Genomic DNA, 26,745 nt, shown 5'->3' on the forward strand with positions numbered 1-26,745 from the left:
TCTGCCCTGCAGGAGCTTCCACAAGGCTTCAGGGACTTCAGAGTCACTGCCAGTGTGCTGGGCTGGAAAAAAGAAAAGCATTGTTTCAGAGCTAGCTGATGTTCAGAGCTAGAAAGGACTTGGAAATCCTCCTGTGGTCCCTCACCATCATCTTACAGGTTAGCAACATCAAACCCAGAGATGGAAATGACCAGCCCAAGGCCACACTGCTAGTTAATGGCAGAGCTGGGAACAGAGCCCTGGTCTCGTAACTTCTAGGCCAATGCTTTTTTCTGCCACCTTGTTTCCCCTTCCTCAAGGGGGCTGTGCAAGACAGTATTGCTCTCTCTTTCTTAGTCTTTACAACTCAAAACACAATTGTACTACATCAGGCAGCCTTCTTTCTCTTGTGTATGAGTATTTTTAACCCTTTTTCCCCCAAACCTTTTCTAGAGGTTCTTTAGGAAAATCTTGCTCTGTGTCTCTTTGCAACTGCCCACCTCAAAAATGCCACTTGAGAATCACAGAACAACCCTAATCATGGCTCATAGGCATAATTGTGGGTACCAGTTCTGCCCTGAACCAAGGAAAAGGAAGCAGTAGCTTTGAACGAGATGTAATAAATCCAGTAAAATAAGAGTGTTCATTTTAAAGGTAATAGACAGCTCAGTTTCACTAAACCTGGGATATTTAGAAGACATCAGAATACTATTTCCTAACTTAGGACTTCTAAGAAGATATTGTTCAAGAGTCTACTTAGTTTAATGGAGTACCAACTGAAATGCAGTAGGCATGCATAATGTGGAAAAGAGTCTTTGCTAACAGAATTAGTCCACAACCTCTCCCCGCCCCCTGAATTTAACCCTGGGACAAATAGCAACTGACCGTTCAAAATTATGTTTATAAAAACATGTACCTGCCAACTGAGGTGCTTTTGATTTTCTGTGCTAAAATAGCTCAGGAAAGTGCATTCACTAGTCTTAATAGACTGATTTGGAAGTGACTTGAGAGTAAGGAGCCATTTGTTTACTGAAACATTTTAATGCAATGGTAATTAATATAATGTTGATCTCAGTGTGATGGTAATTAAGACCCACTGTGTGTATTTTTAAATGCGTGCATAGCGTTACTTATTTTGGAATGATTCTTTTAATGATTACCTTTATGCAGTTGAGCTAACATCAAGTTTTGCCATGTGGAAACTGGAGAAATCTCAAGTTCTTTTGCCCACCATACTGGCACAACAGTGGTTCAAAGTTCATCTTCTGAGTATTTGTTTTAGTATATGGTTTTTTTTCTTTGGATTTCATTCTGTAGTACTTTGAAGAGAAACATTCCACAAACATTTGTTGAGCATTAACTTATGCTTGACGCTTTCATATATGTATTTATCTCATTAAATTCTCCCAGTTACCCTTTGAGATAGGTTTTATCCCCAGCTTACAGACAAGGTATTAGCCAGGTGAAATATTAGCTCTAAGAATACATTGGTGGTTATAAGTGGCAAAAATAGAATAGGAACCGGAACTTTCTACCTATATTCTTGTCACCTAGTGGTCCAGCTGTCTGCTTCTTTTACAGTCTTTTTTTCAGTGACTTTGCAGCCTAATATTCAACCATATCTTTATTCACTGTCTTCAGTTCTTTGCTCACTCTTGATATCTATGCTCTGGCTCTGAAATATTTTAAGATCTTGTTGCTTTTCAACTCATCTTCACCATTAAATCTTTTTATTTACACATGTTCATCTCTTTATAAATATTTGTCCTCCTCTTTTATTTCTTCCCTTACTTTCAAGGTTTTTCTATGCTTGAGTTGTCTAGAACTTAGAGTATTTTTCAAAGTAAATTGCTATCAGCCTTCTTGAGAGCTGTTATCTTCCACATTTGAACTTTCATCAATGTTTTGAAATTATTGGACATATACTTACCCTGCTTAAAAACTTACATGTAACATTGTACTTCTAAATTTCTGTTTTTCCATTAAAGTAGTAAATAAGTTCTCAACTCTAGCAGCATATTAGAATCAGCTGGGATCTGTTAAAAAATAGTCATTCCTGGGCCCCACCTTGGCGATTCTGTTTAATCTCGGTGATTCTCATGCTCAGCCAGGATTGAGACCCATTGTTGTAGGCACTGATAAACTAAAGAGTTTTGAGCAAGAGATGATAAGACTGGGTTTAGAAAGATGGCTGAGGTCTGTCAATGTTAAAGATGGCTTGTAAAGCCATTGTAAAGGGGGAAGAGATTTCAGGCAGACCACTCTGGAGGCTGATAAGTCTAAATAAATCCAGATAAGAAGTGAAAAACCCAAAATAAGGTAGTGGTAAAGGAGAGGAGGAGAGAGATTGAAGAAGTAGGATTTAGTGTCGTCAGCACTGCAGACAAGTGGGAGACAGATTAAGGATAACTAAGAAGTTGTCGTGTTGGGGGGTTCAGGGTAGGACTTTTCAGCTCAGATCCTACTCCAGCTCCTCGTAGGTTCCAAACCAGTTTCTGTACACATGAGGGAATACGAGTGGATGGATAAAGAAAGTACTACTTTATTAGTAGCCGAACAGTCAGCTGATAGTGCCCAGTAAAGCACTCCCTGGTCATCATGACTTACAGAATGAGGCTTGGGCATGTGGCCACCAGGTCCTTCCCATCTTGGATAGTCTGACTTCATTCTGTCTCGGGGAGAGGTGTAATGTGAGAAGAGAAGAGAAGAAGAGAGAAAAAAGGTCCAGACCAAATCCGTCCAGATCAGCTTACCACAAAGAGGCAGGAAAGAGGGGACGCTAGATGGCCCTAACAGGAATGCCTACCATGGAAAATGGAAGCTACAGAGACCCAGTGCAACTTACGCCTGGTGATTATCACTGCTCACTATGGACTCGGTGCTGTTTTCTGCACTTGATGCAGAAACTCATTTAATTTTCACAGCTGCTTAATGAAGTAGATACTATTATTATCATTTCCATTTTACAGATAAGGAAACAGAGGCACAGAGATATGTTAAATATCTTGTCTAAGGTTACACAGTGGCAGCATTGAATCCAGGAGGAAAGAGTTAGAAGGTGAGGCCTCAAGAGAAAGTCCTTTCTTTGTTGCCTGAAATTGGGAACAACAGAAAAAGTTATTGTTCAGAACATGGATGTGTAGGACACAGTAACCTCACCCGCGGTAAAATGTGGTCTAATCAATATTTCAGACTCTGAGCAAATAGTTTAGCATTGTCACTTCTCTAGTGCAGAGTTAGGAAGCTAGGGTGATGGCCAGAAGCGTGGTGAGGGGAGACGGAAGAGTCCTGTCATCACTCGGTGTCTTATATGTGCAGCCTAATAGATAATGATGCTATAAATGGGGTTGGGGACACACAGGAAAGGGAAATGGTTAGGAGAAATGTGGAATGATAAGATGAGTTCTGGACATGTAGGCTGCGTGGGTAAGGATAAGCAATTGGAAATGCAGAGTTGGAATTTGGGAGAATGATCTGGACTAGAGGTGGATTTAGGAGACATCCTTGCATAGTTTGTCCCTTCAAACTGCTTTCAAGGACCTTTTTTATTTTATATCATTAGTCTAGTTCCGAGAGCATAGTGTTTCTACCTCATTAACTATTGTCAAGCTTGCAGCACAAAATGAGAGACTCAGAGACTCGCTGCAGTATTCGGTCACCTGTGTGATGGTCTGTGCTTTGCCAGGATCACAGAACAGGAAGAACAGCATGCCGGAAATTACTTTAAGGTTACCTGATCCAAATGACTGCCTACTTTCTCTTAAATCCTTGTTGTGTTTTGTTTTGTTTTGTTTTGTTTGAGGAAGATTAGCCCTAAGCTAACATCTGCTGCCAATCCTCCTCTTTTTGCTGAGGAAGACTGGCCCTGAGCTAACATCCATGCCCATCTTCCTCTACTTTATATGTGGGAGACCTGCCACAGCATGGCTTGCCAAGCAGTGCCATGTCCACACCTGGGATCCGAACCGGGGAACCCCCCGCCGCAGAAGCGGAACGTGTGCACTTAGCCACTGCGCCACTGGGCCGGCCCCCTTGTTATTGTTTTTTAAATTTTTTTTTATTGTGGCAAAATATAGATAACATAAAATTTACCATCTTAACTACTTTTAAGTGTACAGTTTAGTTAAATCCATTTTGCTTTTAGTCTACTCTTGTTTTTTTTTCCTCCATCACTGAAGTGGACAAAACAAGTTTACACTTCTGCCTGCAAGTACACCATGAAAAACTTTAATTTGTATCTACTTTCCCTTAGAGTCACGAAATTTTGGAAGAGGAAAGAACATTTGAGATGATTAATCTAGTCCAATCCTTGTTACGGATAAGGAAACGGAGGGTCAGAGAATTTAAAGTGACTTGCCCACGGTTGTGGGAGTATTTGCGGCAGAGCTGGGCTCAGTTCCTGGTATCTTTCTGGTTTTTTTTCACTGCTCCAGCTGCCCATGAAACCAAGCCTCTGATTTTGCTCCCTCTTGCCCCATTATTTTCTTCTCTTTTGAGGCCATTTCAGTTCTTTTAGGGTAAGCTTTACGTATGATAATCCTTTCATACCTTACATGGCATCTTGTGTTTGTATATGCTCAATAAATGCTCATTAAGTGACTATTTTGTAGACTTCCAATCGTTCTCGTTTTCCTCTCTCCTTTTTCTTAGAGTAACGCATCCTATTAAACGTTAAAGAAATCCGGAAATCTGGCAGATTGGCAAAAATTTCGTATTTATTTTTTTTAGTTTGTTTGCATAAATAATAGTTCTGCATCAGGCGTTCTAACCCTATCCTGTCTGCTGGGTCCTGACAGCCCTCCTTAACTTGGAATTCTTCAAGGAGGAGGAGCATGCCAGGTGTTACTCCAAGGTTTGACAAAGTAGTTATTAGGAGACTGACTGTAAGCGTTGATTGAGATAAGGGGTGAATAGAGCTAAAGGAGGTAGTATTTGAGAAAAAAGAATCTGGATATAATTTCATTAATCCCTGAGAGAGGACTGGGAGCGTGAGTCTTTTTTTCCCATCTTTTTCTCTGGAAACATTTTGCCATATTCATACCCCATCCCCACCCCCCACACACACATGTTTCTGTTGACCTTTTTTTTTTTTCCAAAACAAAACTAAGACCATCTGCCTTGCTTGGTTGCATAGTAAAGGCCCCAGGTATAGAATTCAAACATGCTTGTGAAATAAAATGTGTCCCTTTTTTTGACTCATAGTGAATGAAACTAAGCAGATGCTCTTACTTAAATTGAACTAAACCTTGCAGTGTGAAGGGAAAATGAGCCCAGTTCATTAATTAGCAAATTGTCTTTCTCCCGCTTAGGCGCTAGGTACGTCTTAGTTGCCTGTGCTCCACCATCCCTCTGTGCCTTTGTCTGACTTGGTCACCTCCTGTTTGTGATTAGATTTGTCTGTTCCTCCTCTCTCTCCTAAAATAGCCCCTCTGAAAGCACCTGAATAGCTCAGTCATTTTAAGATCTTAGCCGAGGTTCTCTTCCTTACTGATCGGCTTACTCTCTCTCTAGTGATTGCTCCCTTCTGTAGGCTTGTAAAAGCTTTCTTCCTCCTCATCATTTGCTTCATTATGTGATTTCCTTCTGTTGAATGCCTTCCTCCTCCTCTGTGGAGCCATTAAATTATTGAGTGCATTCTGTAAAGTTTCTCTCACCCTATTTTAATTTCATGTACCACGTTTTTTCTCATCTGAAACTATATTGCTTCCTGCATTTGGATTGCAGAATTTTTTTTTTAGGAGATTGCATTTTTAATTATATTTGGCCTAGTTCGCCACTGTCAGTGCTTGTACCATATGGGAAGTCCTTGGGATAACAGTCATAGTTTCTTCCTGTCTTATTAGCTTATGATTCTCCTTTTTTTCCCCCCTGCAGCTCCTCGCCCTCTCTGCTCTACTGCTTTTGGAAGCTACTAAGAAGTTTAAATGGCCTATGTGAAAATGTGTCAGTGTCCCATTTTACCATATATATGTAACATTTATAATTTATACTCCGCCTACGTCCCAGAGGGATGTGAGGTGGCTTATGATAAAAAAAAAAAAAACCCACATGTCCAACATTACTGTTGAAAATAGGCAGAAAGAGAAATCAGAAACCATTTAAAGGAATCTGTAACACAAAGTACTTATCAAACGTAAGAAGAACATTCCTATAAAAAGTGAAAGAAGAACATAACCTTTTAATTATGCAAGGGCTTTGCTATTTTAGACTAGTAGTGAAAGAAGATTGTAATTGTGGTGTGAATGGTTCTGTGTAGTAACAAAATTACTGACAGTGTTTCTCACTTTTCCCCGTAGAAATTTTTGTTCTAAAATAGAGAACTAAAGGGATTTTTGACAGTTACTGTTGTCAGTCTCTTCAATCTGACTTTCTCATTCAGATTTACCATAATAGCTACCATATATCGATTACCTGTCATGTCCCAGACAAGCTAGGGGTGAGATAGGCATTATCTCATTTAGTCCTCATCATTAGGCTGTGAAATAGACCTTATTACTCTGTGTTAGGGATGAGGAGGAAACAGTTTAAGTAGGTAATTGGATCAAAGTTACACGGGTAGTAAGTGGTAGAGTGAGGGTTTGAATCCAGATCTTTCTTCATTCTCTTTCTATTACCGTGTGATGCTTCTTGTTAAAGCACTGTACTGGAAAGGTTAGCCATTAAACCTCCTAATATTTACCTCCACTTCTAGTTTTTGTTCAGTGTAGGATGTCCCAATTTGAGGTTCAAGGATATGTTTACAGTGACATGCTGGTTTGCTCATGTGTATGTATGTAGGGGATTAAATATTTTTTTTATCATGTCTTAGTATTGGCTTGAAGTTCTGAAGTGAGACTAATTGCCCTGCATTCTCCTTGGAGGAGTCAGGAGAAAGGGAGTGGGGCAACGGGGCGGGGGGCGGGGTGGGGAAGGAGTGAGTACTGACCAGCCTATGCCTAACCCTAGTGCTAGCAGTTAGCTGCTGCTTTGAGGCAGAAGGGTGCTAACATTTATTGAGACAGACACTTTGCATGTATTATCTCCTGTAAGTATCTCAGCAGCCTTTGCGCTAAGTGGTTTTAGCGCCAACTTACAGAGGCATGGGTAAACTGAGGCATGGAGAATTAGGCAAGTTTGTCCAAGGTTGCACAAGTAGAAAATGGAGTCATCAGTATTCCATTGATCATTGCAGGTTTATTTGACCCCAAGGCCCATGGTCTTTCTCTTACAACGTGTTCTTATTTCTTACAACAATAATCTCAAATACTTGCTGAGCTCTTACTGTGTGCCAAGCAGGATTCTTACGACATTCCTGGATTATTTAGTTTAATCACTACAGCAGCCTTCTGAGCTGCACATTCATTATCTCCGTTTTACACGGGAGTACACTGAGACTCAGAGAGCTGAAGTCACTTGGCGCAAGGATCAGAAGGCCAGAGAGTAGCACCTCAGGTTTCCAGAAGTTTCTTCTAGCTACACTTATACTCTCTACTCTTCCCTCCTCACTGGCCTTACCTGTATCATAGAAACAGAGGGGTTATTTAGAAAAAAGAGTTTGTCTGCCTTTTTAGGAAAGTATGTTTAAGGGGGAAATACTTTTCTCTGTGGAATTGCCTATGAGACCAGCATTTACCACTGTAGGCCTGAGATCTCGCGGGGCTGCTTCCGTCAGTACTGCTCATGATAGTTCTGTGATGAGTTAACCAGGGATCATCTCCATCTTCGTTAGCCACTGTAATAAAGATAACAAAACCTCAGCCTTTTAATGACCAAGTTGCAAGAATATTTCTTAACCTGAGACTTTTCACCCAGGTCAATCAGTTTATCAGTAGGATTCATCTTATTTCCTGTTCTGAGGCCTGGTAGCCTGCAGTTGAGAATAAGCTTTTATTGCTCTGTTTTGGTCGATGCATACTTGACTTAGCAAGCCTGATGTCGTTCTGAAGCATATACCCTTTGCCTTTGGCTCGGTGATGAAGCATATTCCCATGGAAGGAAGAGACCTTTGCGGCACACAGACCCAGTGCTTCACTCTCCTTGAGTCTCCAATAGTAAGAGCCTGGCGGTGTTTCTTGTGTAATTCTTTGGCTTGTAGTGTACAGCTTTATTGCAGGAAGGAAAGAGAAGTGTTGTGTGCGCTGAAGTGATAATAATTCAAAACCCACATACCTATTGTTCGAATTTTTTTCTTTCATCCGTTGCTGTCATTCATTTAACAGAACTCCTTTACAACCAAATAAAACTAAAGAATGAAGAAAGCTGGATTTGATTCTATGCTCTGATCTTTACTAGCGTCTGTGGTCTTGGGCAAGTTATTTAGCCTTTCTGGGCCTCAGTTTCCCCATTATGAGGATTAGAGATAAAGTATGGTAAGCACCCAATACAGATCCTGGCACAGAGCAGATGTTCCATACAGAGAAGCTGCTATTAGCATTATAAAATGCAAAGACGATCTTATGATGTAAAAGCTCGAGATTTGTTTTATTATGGTAGTAAATAGTGTTTCTCTGTGGGCTTCTTTGTGCTGTTTATGTGAAATCCAAGGAGAACAGTGGAATAGTGTTTGCAATAAGGAAAGATAGCTCTTTGTTCCCTTCAACAGACAAAAGAAGCTCATTATCGTATCAAGTAGTGACTGTTGCTATTGAAATGGTTCATTTGTATGTTTTTTTCTGTCTTTTTCTCTAGGGATTTATTTGTGGCTTTTCAGTAGCAACAGGTGCAGCAGCGAGACTAGTGTCAGGATACGACAGCTATGGAAATATCTGTGGGCAGAAAAATGCAAAGTTGGAAGCAGTACCAAACAGTGGCATGGACCACACCCATCGGAAGTGAGTAGACTGTTGCTGAATGATGACCTCTGGAAACTTTGAAGGGGGGAGAAAATCCTGCTTGTCTTACTGTTATAAAGACAATATCTTACTGAATATTATTTGTATATGACTCCTATTGGTGTTTTTTATTTTTTTTAACTGTCCACTTGAATCTTCCTGTTTTTGGTCTATAAATACATTTCCCACAAAACAAAATTAGCTGCCGTGTGTTAAAAGGGGCTACTTTGAGGTTTTCATGAGTAAAGGTTTCATTTGAGAGGGCCATTCTTGTACTCTATTTCTCCATTAGACTTTAGATTATACACTAAGTTTTAACCCAAAAAATCATATTTTCTTACTAAGATTGTACTTGATGGCAGACAGAGGGATGGTAATGGATTTTGAAGCGTTAAACTTATAACGAAACATTTTGTGATGCATCATTTATAAGTACACGTTAATTTTCAATTTTATAAAAAGATACATTTTCTTTGTCAGACTTTAAAATTTGTTGTGGGTTCTCAAGGTTCATCTTTTGGATTTCATGAAATTCCTGACTTAATCACCTTTTTTCTTCAAAAGAGCTCTTATTTCATTTGTAATGTCTATGGGGAAAATATATTTCGTCAAACGTATTTTATGTATGATGTCAATATATTCGTTCAGACTGTGTGTATATTTATGCCCCATCAAACTTTATTAGACAGGCCTAATAAATGAAGACAGGTCTTCAGAATTAACCAAACTAATTTTAAGGTAACAGGTTAACCAATTCAATTAATGAACTTTATAGGAAAAGGCTAAGCAAATAACATTTTTTAGGCTATAGTTCTATTATGAAACATTTTCCAGGATGTAATAACTTTATTTATTATTAGATAAATCTGTTGGTTAAGTCTGGGTCCCTACTGGAAAGTAAAAGATTAATTTGATGATTTCACAAACTTGAAGAAACTTAAGTAGTTAATAGTATCTCAGAGACAGTTCCTCAATTCAATGAATGGATAATGCAGTTTGAATAAATAAAATTTTAAGTAATTATAATAATGACTATTTGTGTAGCATGCCATAGTGGACAAGCATATGATACCACCGTGGGAGGTGAGTGTAGCGAGGCTTAAAGAGATTGAAATGACTTTCCCAGAAGTCTTGTGGGCAGTGGAATATCCAATGCAGACCATGAGCTTTTCTCTTGATATGCACCTGCATCCCTTGACAGGAGAAGTGAAAATTGGACTCTTAGAGAATAATTTGGAGAGGTGTTTCATTTATCCTTCTTTTTGATTGCTTCGTGAAATTAACACAAATTTTAGGCCTTGTGTTATTTCTTGTAGCAAGACCACCCATATTTTTTTTGTTTTTACTTTTTATTTTGAAATAATTTTAGATTCATATGGAAGTTGCAAAAATAGTACAGAGTTCCACATAGCTTTTTTTCTGGAGGTAGTGTCCATGCTGTCAAATATTGTGTATCTCTGAATGCTGTTGCCATGTACCAAGCATAAAATATTACCATTTAGATAATTGAAGAGAAAGGAGGAAAAGGGCTCTACTCCTTCAGATCTACTGCTCACATGAGGTCGAAAGCATTTTTATGACTGCCTTTATAACTTGCTGATAACTTCAAGCATATTCTCACCATAAGGTTTGTGTAAATGTCACTCTTCACACTTAATCTTATGGAGGTTCATTTGGTCAATTTTTAATTTCAGATCCTTGGGTTGTTCCATATACATTTGGCCTCATGCAAAGAGAGCCTGCTTATTATTCCAAAGAAGTGATTACTTCTCCCTGAATGCTTAGCATAGTCTGGAGCCATTCATGGAGAGCTGTAGGGGAGATGGTTTCCCAAGCATAGCTATGCCCTAACTCATGCCTACATGTTTAAAATTTGTTTCTGATCGTTATTTTATATCAAAATTTATTTCTGATCAAAAATTTATTTCTGATCCTAAGAGCACTTTAATGCTGACCTAGCTAGGTATTTCTATCTGTAAGTGATAATTTTTAAAAAACGAATGGTGTATTTTTGAACATACCTTTCTCAGGTAAGTCTATACTATTTGAGTTTGAAAGGAGGCAGAAAGTCTGTGTTGGTTGTCTTTACTCCATCCTCTTCTTTCTCCTGCCAAATGCATTGGTCCTCCTTTTTCACTCATTTCCTCATGCATCTTTGTCTTCATTGTGGATACCAGGCCCTTCCATAGCTGTAGAATTTTGTTTTAGCTGTTTTGTCTGTTACCTCAATTTGACCTTGATTGCTTTCTCAGCCCCTAGCGCCTGCTACTTACTAGAAGCTCTGTATATGTTTGTTGAGTAAGTTAATGAATGAGTCCTCTAAAATCTTGAACACAGCTAAGCCTTTCTTGCCTTCATGAGTATTGTTTCCTCTTTCAGAAAAAAAAATTTCTCCCCTTCCTCACCTGGCTAAATTCTATTCATCCTTCAGCTTACAGACTAAGTATTACTTCCCAGAGGGGTCTTTTTTGATCTCACCATTTAAATCAAGTGTTTAAAAATACTCTCTCACTGTGTCCTGTAATATGTGTAATTAGCCATTTGTTTTGTGGTTATTTGTTTAATGTTTGTCTTTCTAAGTTCCACGAGAGCAGAGGTGAGGTCTCTTTTGTTCACTGCTATATTCTTAGTACCTGGAAAGTAGTAGGCACTCAATTAAATGTTTGTTGAATGGGTAAATAAATTTATTTCCTTAGAATATGTTCTAACAAGTGAATTACTGAGTCAGAGGATCTGAATATTTTAAGCTTATTAACGCATATTTCTGAATGCCTTTCTCTAAAGGCTGTTCCATTTATATTCCCACCAACAGTGTCTGAGATTGCTTTATCTTTACTAGTATTACTAGCTTTTATTTTTCCTCATTTGATCAACCAAAAAATGATGTTTTATAGTTTTAATTTGCATGTCTTTGATTATTCATGAGCGTGAACCTTTTCCTCCCCACATTTGTTGGCCTCTCATGAAGACTGTTGTGCTAGCATATTTATTCTTGGTCTTCTTATCTCTAATCTTCTCCATCCTTTATACTGTGATAGGATTAAGTTCTTTAAAACACTTTTTCTCGTCATTTCTCTGCTCAAGAGCCTTTCCTTTAGTGTTGTCGCCTATAGTATCAAAGATGAGCCCACTCAGCCCCTGCCATTCCAGGCTCCCCATGACCCAGGCTCACTGTACCTATTCAGTCTTCTCTTACTGTTTCTCAGTGTGGTAGCAGTATTGTCCATGATATTCAGTTGATTCTATCTCTGTGCTGTTCCCTCCACCTCTCTGCCAATGTGAATTGAAATCTGAAAGACTTAAAGTGGGTCTCATAACTAACCTCTATATGAAGTATTTCAGAACTAACCTTATCCCATAGTGATCTTTCCTTTGTTACCTGAACTTTCCTACCCTTTACTCGTTTTTCTGTTGCCTTTAAGCTGTTCTTTGAGTATGTTGTATGTTTCTCATCTGCCTGTATTAATAATCAGTTGCTAGGTAACAATGTGCCGTAACCTTAGCGGCCTACAACAAGACACATTTATTATCACTGTTCCCATGGTCAGGAACCTGGATATGGCTATGCTGGGTCTCCTGCTTCAGAGCCTCTCATGAGGCTGCAATCAAGGTGGTGGTCAGGGCTGGGGCTCTGCTGGGGAAGTTGCTCTTCCAAGCTCATGTGGTCATTGGCAGCATTCAGTTGTTGAGGATTGTTGGACTGGGAGCCTTAACTCTTTACTGACACTGTGCATGCCAATGCATGCCATCTAGCCCTCTCCTTTTGGGGGCTTACTTCAAAGCCAGCAAGGGAGAGCATCAAGAGAGAGAGTTGGCTAGCAAGATGGAAGTTACAATCTTACGTAATATAATTATGGAAGTGATATCCTGTCACCTTTGCCATATCCTACTGATTAGAAGCAAGTTGCAGGTCCCACCCAAACTCAAAGGGAGGGGATTACACAAGGGTGTGAATTCTAGGAGGTGGGGATAATTAGGCCTCTTAGAGTCTGTCTGCCACACTGCCCAACTCTCTCTCCCTGGAGACCATGTTTTATATACAAAACTCCTGGATTTGAATGCCCAAGAGTTACTTCAGAAGGGCTTACTGAATTGCAATAAAATTGGAAGGAGGAAAGTCGGGAGAGGTGGGAGGGGGAATGCCTTTGACCTGTTCTAACCAGGAAATTGAAGAGGCCAAGATGACTATAACAATTCTATTAACAGTAAAGAAAAGACAGTATTTTCTTTCCTTATCATTCTAATTGTAATGTTGTTTTTCCTCCAGATAATATTTTTGACCTGATAATATATTTGCTGTAGTAATAAACATGTATAGGGACATGGCAGACAGTAGTCTATGAGATACAGGAAGGCCCCAGCTTCAAATGGATTATGTTCCCAAAGTTGATTTTTAAGTTGGCTGCTTGAGATGTGTAAAACTTTTCTGCACAGAAACAATGCTATAAATAAGGTTCTGAGGCTGGGTCAACTCACTGAAGCTCATTTATTTTAGAGCCATAGAATGCCAGAGATGAAAGGGGTCTTTAAGATTATCTAGCATGTACTCCTTAAAGCATCCCAGCAAATACTTGTGAGTGCCCCCATGCCTGGGAGAAGAAAATGACTTGTTTTGTAGCTGAGCTATGATAGTAATGGTACTTGTACAACAGGGTGTGGCTTACAACTGTTTTTTTTTTGGTGGTGGGGAGTTGGGTGGTAGTAATATATTTTGGACTCTGACAATTCCAAAAACATATCTCTGTGGAACATTCTAGATTGCCTGCCATTTTCAAAACCGTAAAGCTAGCCTTAGAGTGTATGTGCCAGTTTTTGGACAGAGAATTATTATTATTATAGAAATTGTTCTCAGAGAGGAAGCCCCTATCCTCTGTGTCAATTTGGATAAAGCAGGGATACTTCCACTTCTAAGATACCTGAATTAGTGGTTATGGGGAGTGTGCTGGGGCAAAGCATCTGGTTCTGTTGGTCCTGGGGAGTCCATTCTCTGGAGGAGGGGAAGGTATTGTGTTTCTACTGTGGGCGTTCCCTTGTCCTGGATGCTTGGGATGGGATGGGAGAGGCTATGGCATGGTGGCAGTGGCTCTTAGTATGCATAGCTTATTGTGTAGGCATTATGATATCATTATTAGAACTCTGTTCTGCATTCTGCAAACAGTCCTAACACAGAGCTTAATGTTCAATTTCTTTGTTACTCTAAGAAATTTTTGCAGAGTATCTCACTTATCAATATCGATTTTTCCGTAGCGGTTCTAAAGATATTCTTTGCACAAATCTAACTTTCTTCTTTATCTTTTTGTCTTTCCTCTAAAGAAGCCATTGGAGTCCCAATCACTGATAAAGGCTCTGTGGCCCTGAAATGCCTCTCAGATTTCAGATAATCAGTGTCAACAGAATGTGCAGGAAGTTGAGGTCCGAGGGGGTTGATGGCATGCATGTGTGAGTAAAATCTATAGGGGGCATTTTATCTGAGACCTTCTCCAATTACCTTCATAACCTTTAGCAGGGTATCTAGTGTGAGTTTTACTTCTTTTCTTTGACTGTCTTGTTCCCCAGAAATCCACAGCTTAGAATATTTGTGCTGGAAGGGGCCTTAAGATCACTGAGCCCCTTCCTTTCACAGGTGAGGAAACCGGGGTTTAGGGAGCATGAGTGATGTGATGAAGACAGTAAGTCAGGACCAGCACCGCACTCTCCATGCTCAGTCTAGTGTTCTTGGCTTATATACTGCCCTGTCCATGGTAATCTACACAGTGACTCCGGTGTCCCCCTTTTTTCACTCTTGGGGCCTCTCCCTCCCAACCTTTAAAGATAAAAGAAACTTAGTAGAACATGGAGAGAAGGGGTACATTATATAAATTAATAAAGTTAAACTAAGGAACCTTTGAAAGGAACCAGAGCACCTATATAATCTATGAAGGCTTTGAATAATTTCAAGGCAGCTTGTCTGTTTCCTTCTCTGTCAGATAAAGAATATGAATTTTAATGATGAAATGAATTATTCTCATCTCATATTTGGATATTTTTACCATTGGTATGTTTTTAATATTTATTGAAAAACATGTAGCTTAAACTGATAATGTTACTTTTTAGTAAGATAATTGATTAGTAGATAGTCTTATTTTATTTATTTATTTATTTATTTATTTTAAAAGATTGGCACCTAGGCTAACAACTGTTGCCAATCTTCCTTTTTTTTTTTAAGGATTGGCACCTGGGCTAACAACTGTTGCCAATCTTTTTTTTTTTTCCTGCTTTATTTCCCAACCCCCCCGATACATAGTTGTATATCTTAGGTGCAGGTCCTTCTAGTTGTGGGATGTGGGACGCCGCCTCTACATGGCCTGAGGAGCGGTGCCATGTCCGCGCCCATGATCCGAACCCTGAGCCGCCGCAGTGGAGCACGCGAACTTAACCACTTGGCCACAGAGCCAGCCCCAGATAGTCTTATTTTAAAGAAACTCTATCTTTATGATTTCTGCATGGATCTAGAATAGGACCTCAGTGACCACTGATAACCTGTCCTAAGGCTCAGAGCTGTGCAGGTTTAGCGTCTCTGGTTCAGTCTACCCCATAATTGATAATTAGTTTATTAACTTTTATAAAAGGTTTATTTAGGGGGTTGGTAGTGATGTTGTACTGATGTGGAGACTGTGTTCACTCTTTCAAGTACTCATGAGAAGCTGCCAAGCTTCCTGGGCCTACACCATACCATATAACCGTTTATTTTAAGGAGAACATTTTTCTTTCATTAATGTGTAAAACACGCCTCTTTTGAAGACCTATTAAAGTGTTGTCAAATCCTGTTGACTGTGCATAACTGTCCCTGTTTGAAAAAGAAAAAGAACTAGAAAAGATGATAAAACTTGCTAAAATATTTGCTTTGAGGATCCTTTTATCAGCTAAGTACAGTTCTTCATATTTATGGGACTAAGGCTGACTTCTCTTCCTCTCATTGACCTAAATTAAATTACTGTCTACTGAATGACTGTCCTTCACCATTCTTGAAAATTCTGTTTATTATTTTATTTAGTCCTGAGCAAATATTTATTGAAAAACTACTGTGTGCTAGAAACTATTAGAAATCATAAAATAGAAAACTAAATGGCTGAAAATAGAGCTTTTGTTAAATTCATTCTTTCATTCGTGAATTATATTTCTTTGCTATCTTCTTTGGATTAGGTATTGGAGATTATACTCGTGAACAAAATAGGCACATTCTTTTATCCCATGGCAATTTCAATCAAGTGGAGAAAACAGAACTTAATAAAATCATCATACAATCACAAATATTATTACAGCTGTTGAAAGCGTTATGAAGGGAGAGGTGTGAGGCACGAGCGGTTCTAATAGGAGGATCTGACCCATCTGAGGTAGTATGGAATGGTAAAAATGATGGACATGGAATATCCACATAATGTTATTGAGGGAAAATAAGTTATAAAGCAGTATATATACCATGGTTTTTGTTTATATATGTGAAAATATAAAGGTACATAGAAAAATGTAGAATAACATTAAAAATGTTAACAGTGAGGTTAACTTTTGAATTATAGATGATTTTAATTTCCTTTTGTACTCTTTTTTCCCTGTTTTCTATAATCAATATATATTATTTGAGTAATAAAAAAAATTAAAAAGAAAAAAAGACATTCACAGTCTCTGTCCTTGAAGAGCTTACCTTCTAGTGAGGAAGACAAAATACACACAATTAACTGTGACAGTGCAATGTGAGATGTCCTACAAAAGTGTTGAATATTGAAAGCTGGGTGCCTTCCCTTTCCTGGGTTCCTAACAGCAGGCTGGTAGGGAGAGGAAAATAAGGCAATTTAATGACAGCATTGGAACCACCATTGTATTAGTTTCTGCTGCTGCTGTAACAAATTGCCACAAACTAAGTGGCTTAAAACAATAAAGTTCTGTAAATCAGAAGTCTGCACAGCATGGCTCAGCTGATTCCATCCTCTGAGTTTCACAGGGCTGAAATTAAAGTGTTAGCAGAGCTGCATCCTTACTAGCAGCTCTGGGGAATGAATCTTCTTCCAAGCTCATCAGGCTATTGGCAGAACTTGGTTCCATGTGGCTGTAGGACTGAGATCCTATTTCCTTGCTGGCCATCAGCCAGGGCTTGTTTTCAGCATCTAGAGGCAGCCTATATATTCTATAGCCTATATTCTGTGGCTCTTGGTGCTTTTCCTTCAACAACAGCAGGTCAGATTCTTCTCATACTTCAGTATCTCTGACCTCCCCTTCTTCAGGGTAGTATGTTGGTTCCAGATTGTCCATATGAGTTGAAGAATCTCTCAGCCAATGACTGACAGGTCAAGGACAGAGTCATTTTAGGTAGGATTTTAGAGTTCCAATTAGGTGGGTTGGGGGTTCAGAGCGGAACTTGCATTCTGGCAGGGGGAAATCAAATAAAGCAGGTCTCTGGAAAGAGGACACACTTCTAGAGGTCTCTGGAAGGAGTGGTTGACGGCAGGGTAAGCTGGTGAATGGATGGTCATGTGGGTTCATGGATGCTCATGGGCTGAGCAGTGGCTCCAAGAGCTCATCTCTAGTGAGGATGAGATTCCAATTAGAATTACAGGCTTGGTTCTCATTGCCTGAAGAACAGCATGGGCTGAGCCTACGGATTGGAGTTCTGTAGGCCAGGCTACAGCCAGGTGAAAACTGGCACACCCAGGAAGGAGCTCCTGACTCTGCCTTGTGGAGTTGCAGAGGCTTAGGAGAGGAGAGGTAGTGCAGTTATCCATCGTGTGCATGCTTGAGTTTTACAGGACTTAGCGTGTTCCCCAGAGCATCCCAGGAGCTCACCTGCTCGTTCCCACGCTTAGGGATAAGTTTGAACAAGTGGAAATATTCTGAGCCTGTGACGAGTTTGGCTTTGCTTTGAGGGAAAGCACTCTCCTCTCTGCCTCTCGTCAGTACTCTGATTCCAGCGTTAGCCTACCACCTCTGCTGGTTGGGCTCAACATGAAAAACAGCAGGATAGATAGTTACTTCAGTTGAGCCTGCATTTGTGGACTCATTTTCCCACAAATTTACAAGCATTTGGAAACAGTGACATTTATGATGTTCTAAATGGAAAATTATTGTATTATTTATGCAATTTTTTCCTAAACTTTCATTTTTCTCTCATGGCAAACGTTAGAAGTTGTACAAATATTAGCTAAATTTTCAGAAGGTGAATTTATGCAGGCATCTTTGGAAAATGTTTTTCATCATTTTGTGACTGCACCAGTCTTTAGCTCGAATTTTTTAAAGCTCTTTATGAAGATAACATCTATATTGCTAGTATAATTCTATCTCTAGGATAATACTTGCTATGGGTGATACTGTGAGCAGTTTGAAAGAAGAGATCCAACTGCATACCTTAGAAAATGCGGGAGTTGAAAGTAAAAATGTTTTGCAGATTCTAAATAGGGAAGTAAAGAGCCACTTAACAGAATCAGATGACACTCGCATGCACAGAGGCAAGGATGGGATGATTGGTTTTTCTCTGCGTCACCTGCCTAGATGTGTATACTTACCATAACTAGATTAAACAACTGATTACACATGCTCAATCCTGAGTCTCACTACTTGGGTTGGTTCCAAGTTAACCAGGCAAAGCTTCTAGAAAGCTTTTATCATTATACATAAGCTCATAGGTATGACCTTTGTAATATACGTTAGGTAATTATTAACCACCTCAATAGTCAGCAGTCTGCCATCGATATTTATGTTTATCTAGATGTGAGAATTGAGGGCAACTGAGAAATGAGAGGGTACACAGTCCACACACGACCACCCTCACTTCTTACACTAATTGCAAGTTTGGGGGTCCCTAAGACCACCTTTGCTTCTGACACCAGTGGGAAGTTCAGGGGTCCACAGGACCACCCTTGGGTTCAATAATTTTCCAGAAAGCCTCACAGAACTCGCTGAAATCTGTTATACTCACAGTTATAGTTTATTACAAGGAAAGGCTACAGATTAAAATCAACAAAAGAAGCCCATAGGGCAGAGCTTCCATTCCAGAAAAGGCGTGTTACTTTCCTGACATTGATGAATGACGAGACACATGCAGTATTGCCAGCTGGGACACTCACCCAAGCCTCACTGTGCAGAATTTTTACTGGGGCTCCATCAAGCATGGGTGATTGATTGACCATGTCACTGACTCAGTCTCCAGCCTCTCTGATCAAGCTGATACCACATGATCCCAAACTCCAGTCTAAGTGACATTGCTGGTCTTTCTAAGAGTGGTCAGCCCTGCCCTAAATTCTGTCTGGTATGGCCCGCCCTCACCCTAAATTACATTGTTGGACTGTCTGCCATGACCCAAGGCTCCAGGTAAATAAAGACACTCCTAGAAGGCTTAGAGATTAACTCCCAGAAGCCGAGGGCAAGGTCCACACCTCCTTCTGAGTAGGTTAAATTCTTTACTACCCACTAGGGCTGTTTAGATTAACTTGGATTTCACAAAGTTGCATTTTTAAGATGGAATTTAAAATATTTGATTTTTATAATTTTATTTATTTTTTTATAATTTTATTGAGGTATAACTTACATATAGTAACATGTCCATTCTAAGTGTACAGTTAGAGTTTTGGTAACGATTTATAGTCATGTCCCCTCCACCAGGATCCACACTTCTGTTGCCCCCCGAAAACTACCTCATGCCCCTTGTGGTCAGTCCTTGCCCTGATCCTTGGCCTCAAGCATCCGCTGATGTGCTTTCTGTCAGTATAGTTTTGCCTTTTCTAGAATTTCATGTGCATGGAATCATATAGTATGCAGTGTTTTGTGTCTGGCTTTTTTGTTTGTTTTAAGATTGGCACCTGAGCTTTTTTGTGTCTGGCTTTTTTGTTTGTTTTAAGATTGGCACCTGAGCTAACATCTGTTGCCAATCTTCATTTTTCTTTTCCTCTTCTTCTCCCCAAAGCCCCTGGTACATCGTTGTATATTCTAGTTGTGAGTGTCTCTGGTTGTGCTATGTGGGATCTGCCTCAGCATGGCCTGATGAGTGGTGCCATGTCTGTGCCCAGGATCCAAACCAGTGAAACCCTGGGCCACCGAAGTGGAGCGCAGGAACTTAACCACTCGGCCACAGGACCGACCCCGGTGTTTCTGGCTTTTTTAACATGGTGTCATTGAGATTCATCTGTAAATATATCAGTAGTTTGTTCCTTTTAAATTACTGAATAGTATTCTATGGTGTAAATATACCACATTTTATGTGTTCACCAGTTTTTTGGATATTTGAGTTACTTCCATATTTAACATTATTTTTTTCTGTTGTGAATAACAGTGCTTTGAAAATTTGTATACATGATGTTGTTTGGATGTATATTTCCTTACTCTTGGGTGGATAGCTAGGATTGGGATTGCTGAATCATGTAGTGAGGGTATATTCAACTTTATAAGAAATTGCCAAGCTGTTTTCCAAAGTGGTTGTACTGTTTTGCATTCCCACTAGGAGAGTAGGAGGGTTACAGTTGCTTCATCTCCTCACTCACGTTTTGTATTGTCAGTCTTGGTTTTATTTTCATTTTTTTTGTGAGGAAGATTGGCCCTGAGCTAACATCTGTTGCCAATCTTCTTCTTTTTGCTTGAGGAAGATTGTTGCTGAGCTAGCATCTGTGCCAGTCTTCCTCTGTCTTATGTGGGATGCTGCCACAGAGTGGTTGACGGGTGGTGCTGGGTATGTGCCCAGTATCTGAGCCTGCGAACTCCAGACTGCTGAAGTGGAGATCGCAAACTCAACCACTACGCCACCAGGCTGGCCCCCAGTCTTTTTATTTTTTATTTTTTTGGGGAGGAAGCTTTGCCCTGAGCTGACAACCGTTGCCAATGCTCCTCTTTGTTTTTCTTTTCCCTGGGGAAGATTAGCCCTGAGCTAACGTCCGCGCAAGTCTTCCTGTACTCTGTATGTGGGACACCTCCACAGTACGGCTGGCGAGTGGAGCAGGTCCACAACCGGGACCTGAACCTGTGAGCCCTGGGCCACCAAAGCAGAGCACACAGAACTTTAACCACTCGGCCATGGGACTGGCCCCCGGTCTTTTTATTTTTAACTATTCTAGTGAGTGTCAGTGGTATCTCATTGTGGTTTTAGTTCGAATATTTCTAGTGACTGATGATGTTGAGCATCTTTTTAAGTGCTGGTGATCATCCATATATCTTCTTATGTGAAGTCTTTATTCAAATCTTTTGCACATTTTTAAATAATTTGGTTTGTTTGTTTTGAAAAGTTATAGAGTTCTTTATATATTCTGGATACAAAACCTTTGTCAGGTATATGTTTTGCAAGTATTTCTCTGGTCTGCGGTTTGCCCTTTCATTTTCTTAATGGTATCTTCAAGCAAGCAAAATTTTTAATTTTGATGCAGTCTAATTTACCTATTAGATAAATTTAAAAAACACACACACAAGAACATGTATCTTTAATGGTTCATGCTTTTTCTCTTCTAAGAAATCGTTGCTGTACCCCAAAGTCAGAAAGATTTTTTTTCCATGTTTTCTTCCAGAAGTTTTTTATTTAGCTCTTATGTTTATGTCTATGATCCATTTTGGTTTAATGTTTTCATATGATGTGAAGAGGTCAAGGTTTATCTTTTTTCCCCCATACAAAACACCAGTTATTCCAGCATCATTTTCTGAAAAGACTGTCTTCCCTGTTGAATTACCATGGCACCTTTGTCAAAAATAGGTTTTAAGTCTGAGGAAAGGAATGAAAGCATGAAAAGAAGTTGATGGAGTTTCTAGTAGTGGCAGGTACCAGTGTTATGGAAAAATAGTCTATCTAAAACTAAAATCAGGATATCATCTTTTTTATAGCATTGTTTTAACTAGTTGCAACAAATCATATAAAAGAGATAAATGGAATGTGTGTAGGTCAGTAGAGAGAAAAATAATACTATTTGCCAATGAGAGGGGACTCTATCCTGAATGTTGAGCAGATTCAATAAAAACATATCTTGAAATGAGATGCTTAAATCATAGGTTACAAAATATACGCCTAACTGAATTGAGTTATTTATTTTATTGGTAGACAAAATATAATGAAAAAGATAATACTTGTTTTATTAAAAAATGAGATCTAACAAGATATACAGTGAAAATCAGAGAATTATAATACTTTAATAGAAATAAAAGAAAATAAATAATAAGAGAAATAGAATCTAATCCCGGCTGAGTAGTCTTAATATAATAAAGACGACAATATTAACAAAGTTAATTTATAGATTTAATACAATACCAGTTAAGATCCCAATAAGATGTTGAATTGAACCTGATTGATAGTATAAATCACAGAGTAAAGGAGCAGGCAGGAACTTCAGGGGGGAATGTCTTTAAAAATTATCCTTGTTCACAAAATAATTTGAGAGGATTAGAATTAGGTGGTTATGTTGTAAGACACTTAAATGGGGATAAAAGATCAGGAGCCATACCCCGGAAGCAGAGAGGAGATTAGACAAAAAAATCTAGGCTAAGTGTAGTTACTGAGTTGAGCACCAAATTAACTGTGGACTTTCTGGCTTTGAAGGCAGAAAGGGAAACTTGTAGATTTCAAATCCAAAGGCCTCTAGGCAGACACTAGAAATCACAAGTGGGCTGGGAATATGACAACAGGGAATGTTAGACACTTTGAACTTTATATATGTATCCTTGTAAAAGAAAATAGCTGCTACTCAGTTCTAGATGATTTTTGGCATGTGGGTGGATAAGCCCAGTGCTGCTAATTTTTCAAGGGAAGCCAGAAATCTGTTGGTAGAGGGAGAGTGGGGGAGCATACATGACCTACTGTCTTCGTCCACTTGGGCTGCTATAACAATTTATCTCAGACTGGGTGGCTTATAAACAGCAGAAATTTATTTCTCTCAGTTCTGGAGGCTGGAAGTCCAAGATCAGGGTGCCGGCATGATCATGTTCTCACGAGGGTCCTCTTTCTGGTTCGTAGCTGGCACCTTCTTGCTGTGTCCTTGCATGAAGGAACAGGTTAGGGATCTCTAGAACCTCTTTTATAAGAGCAGTAATCCCGTTCTTGAGGCTCCACCCTCATAACCTAATCACCTCCTAGTGGCCCCTAATACCTCCTAACACAATCACCCCTGGAGGTTAGAATTCACCCTATGAATTTTGGGGGGACACATCCAGACCGTAGCACCTATTGATCTTTTGATTTTTAAATATTGACAGTTAGTGTACTGGCCAAACAAGACATGTATGGGGAAGGGATTACTCACTGTCTGAGTAAGGGTTATGTAACTATAGTTGGCATTATCTAATTAATGATTGTGTAACTTATAGGAAAACAAAAGTTTTGCCATTTTAGACCAAAACCTATTCCAAACTATATTAAAAAGATTACCTAAATGTAGGTTAATAATGGTGATGGAAAGAAAATAGAAAAATCAGAAATAAACTGATAGTGGTTTAATGCAGGCATACCTCGGAGATATTACGGGTTTGGTTCCAGACCACTGCAATAAGCTGAATATTGCAATAAAGCAAGTCACACAAGCTTTTGGTTTCCTGGTGCATATAAAAGTTAAGTTTACACTACACTGTAGTCTGTTAAGTGTGCAATAGCATTATGTCTAAAAAAACAATGTATATACCTTAATTAAAAAATACTTTATTGCTAAAAAATGCTAACTATCATCTGAGCCTTCTGTGAGTGGTAATTGTTTTGCTGGTGGAGAGTCTTGTAAAGAACGCAATATCTGCAAAACGCAATAAATGAGAGTACAATAAAATGAGGTATGCCCGTGTATGAGAAATAAAGTAAAATAAAAAGCGAAAGCAATCAGTGTTTAAGAAAAAAATTGTCAAATGGTAGTATGAAGAAAACTACATTTAGATCTATGTTCATCTCATAGCATGCAAAATAAATTCCAGATGAGTTAAATATTTTTGAATAAATATTATACTTACCTTTATTGTGCAGAGGAAATCATTTGTATGTTGTTGAAGCAATAAGAAATAAAGTAGTACCAAGGTGGGTGTGTTTGGTTCTGAGAAAGTTTGATTCACCTGTATAAAGATAAAAGCAACACAGTGAGAATCGTATTTGTAGTTTATGGTGGGTAAGATTTTTCATGTAATTGGGGATATAACTCTAAGGGTAGATCCAGTAGACAGATAAGCAACAATGGTTTACACTGTAACATAGTATGGTTTATGCTGGGTAAAATAACATTAATAAGTTTGGCCTAAAGATCTTCATTTGTAACATGAAGATAATAGTAGTATCTACATTCTAGGGTGTTTTGGAGGAATAAATATGATAAATGATATATACTTCTTAGCACACTGCCTGGAACCATAAATGTTAACTGCTATTTATTATAATCATCTTCGTTATTGTAATCTTCCAAAACAAATTTCAAAGTTACCTAGCAAAGGTTCTTCCCTTTTTAACCCAGATGGGGAAAACACAGCTCTGTTAACGAACTTTACATCTGTGTAGTTTACAAAGCACTTTCACGTGTTCTGTCTCGTTGATTCTCACTTTAGCTCTGAGAGCTGTTTGAATGTCTCCTCAGTGGGGACTTTGAGGATTCACTCCTCCGTAGTCACAGCTTGGTCTTGGTCATCACCCTTAATTGCCCCACCTATAAATCCAGTTCAAACTAATTCAAGAATTCCCCGTTCTGACCAGTCTTCTCTCCCTCCCAGCTTGCGTGTTCGTCTTTGCCCCTGGAGCCATTCTTTGACCTCCTAGTCCTTGATTCCTGTACTTCCCGAGTGCTTTTTTCTTTACTTTTATCCTTATTTTCTCTTGTAATAAAATTTTTTCATAATGCTGTGACAATATCTAGTGCCTATCTGTCCCTTACTCTGTCTTTCTCAAAGATTAAAAAAGAAATCTATGATGGGCAAAGGATTTGAACGTACATTTCTCCAAAGAAAAGAGATGAGTGACCAATAAACACGTGAAAAGATGAAAAGCATCATTAGTCATCAAGGAAATGCAAATCAAAACCACAATGAGTTACCACTTCACCTCTACTAGAAGAGTTATAATAAAAAAGACATATAGTTACAAGTGTTGGCAAGGATGTAGAGAAATTGGATCCCTTATACATTGCTGGTGGGAACATAAAATGGTGCAGCCATTCTGGAAAATAATGTAGCAGTTCCTCACAATGTTAAACATAGAGTTACCATATGACCTAGCAGTTCTAATCCTTAGTATCTACCCAAGAGAAATAAAAACACATGTCTACTCAAGGGCTTGTATACAAATGTTCATAGCAGCCTTATTCATAATAGCCAAGAAGGGAAAACGACATAAATGTGCACCAGCTAATGAAAGGATAAATAAAAATGTGGTATATACATACAATGGAATATTATTCAGCCATTACAAGGAATGAAGCACGGTAGTCCCCCTCTTATCCACAGTTTCACTTATTCTCAGTCAGCCTTGGTCTGAAAATATTAAATGGAAAATTCCAGAAGTAAACAATTCATCAGTTTTAAGTTGCATGCCATTCTGAGTAGCGTGATAATGTTTCACGCAGTTCTGCTCCATGCTGCTCAGGACATGAATCATCCCTTTGTCTAGCATAACCACACTGTATATGCCACCCACCCATTAGTCACTTAATAGCTATCTCAGTTATCAGATCAAGTGTGGTGGTATCACAGTGCTTGTGTTCAAGTAACCCTTATTTTACTTAATAATGGCCCCAAATTGCAAGAGTAGTGAAGCTGGCAATTCGGATATGCCAAAGAGAAGCCTTAAAAGTGCTTCCTTTAAGTGAAAAGCCGAAAGTTCTCGACTTAAGGAAAGAAAAAAAAAATCGACATTGCCTGCTCCTGACATCCAACCATTGACATTGTCGTGGCTCGATGATCCTCCTTCTGACATATCATCAGAAGGTCAGTAGGAGCCTAACGGTGTGTCACAATGCCTAGGTTGTTCACCTCACTTCATCTCATCACATAGGCATTTTATCATCTCACGTGGTCACCAGAAGAAGGGTAAGTACAGTACAACAGGCTATTTTGAGAGAGAGAGAGACCATATTCACATACTTTTATTACAGTATTTTGTTATAATTGTTCTATTTTAATATTACTTAATGTTAATCTCTTACTGTGCCTAATTTATAATTTAAACTTTATAGGTATGTATAGGAAAAAACATGGTAAATACAGGGTTCGGTACTATCCGTGGTTTCGGGCATCCACGGGGGGGTGGTCTTAGACCGTATCCCCATCAGATAAGGGGAGACTGCTGTACTGATACATGCTACAACATGGGTGAACCTTGAAAACATTACTCAAAGAAAAAGAAGCATTCACAGAAGACCACATATTATATGATTCCATTCATATGAACTGTCCAGAATAGGCAAATCTCTAGAGACAGAAGATAGGTCAGTGGTTGCCACTGATTAGGGCAGTTAGGGTTGGAGAGTGTGGGGAAGGATCAGGGGTGACTGTTAATGGATATGAGATTTCTTTTTGTGGTAACAAAATGTTCCAAGATTAGATTGTGGTGATGGATGAACAAGTCAGTAAAATACACTTAAAATTATGGAATTGAATTGCACAGTTTACAGGTGAATTTTATGGTATGTAACTTATATCTCAAGCTGTCGAACTAAAAAGAAAAATAAATCTCTAGTCATTGGCTCTTAACACATTATTTCTCAGTATGAGGGCTGGAACAGGTTGATTTTGAGAATGCTCCCTCTGACTATGTAGTATTGACAGAGAACTTGGGTTCCAGTTAACTAGATTAAATAGGAAACTTTTTCTTTCTTGTAGCTCTTGTGAAATATTTTTAAAGGGGTTTTGATTTGCTTTCTTGTCTCAGTTTAGTATAAGGAACACAGTTTGATGTCTGACTCTTGGTTACCATCCTGGCTATTATTTTTCCCTTGAAAGTATACGTATAAGATAGAGACAGACACTGTAACAAAAGAGGAGGATTATTTTTTCCCCATGCTTT

General features: G+C 39.0%; 1 protein-coding gene across 3 annotated transcripts in view; it reads left to right on the plus strand.

Moving 5' to 3' along the window:
- The window catches only part of SLC44A1 (solute carrier family 44 member 1), a 178,813-nt gene that overhangs the window by 48,510 nt on the left and 103,558 nt on the right, over positions 1-26,745 (plus strand). For all 3 annotated transcript variants that reach the window (XM_046675582.1, XM_046675573.1, XM_046675567.1), the window contains exon 4: positions 8,647-8,789. In XM_046675582.1, coding sequence (XP_046531538.1) covers positions 8,647-8,789 — 143 coding nt within the window. The remainder of the gene's footprint in view (positions 1-8,646; positions 8,790-26,745) is intronic.

Source organism: Equus quagga, chromosome 1 (assembly GCF_021613505.1).
Source record: "Equus quagga isolate Etosha38 chromosome 1, UCLA_HA_Equagga_1.0, whole genome shotgun sequence".
Classification (NCBI taxonomy): Eukaryota; Metazoa; Chordata; class Mammalia; order Perissodactyla; family Equidae; genus Equus; species Equus quagga.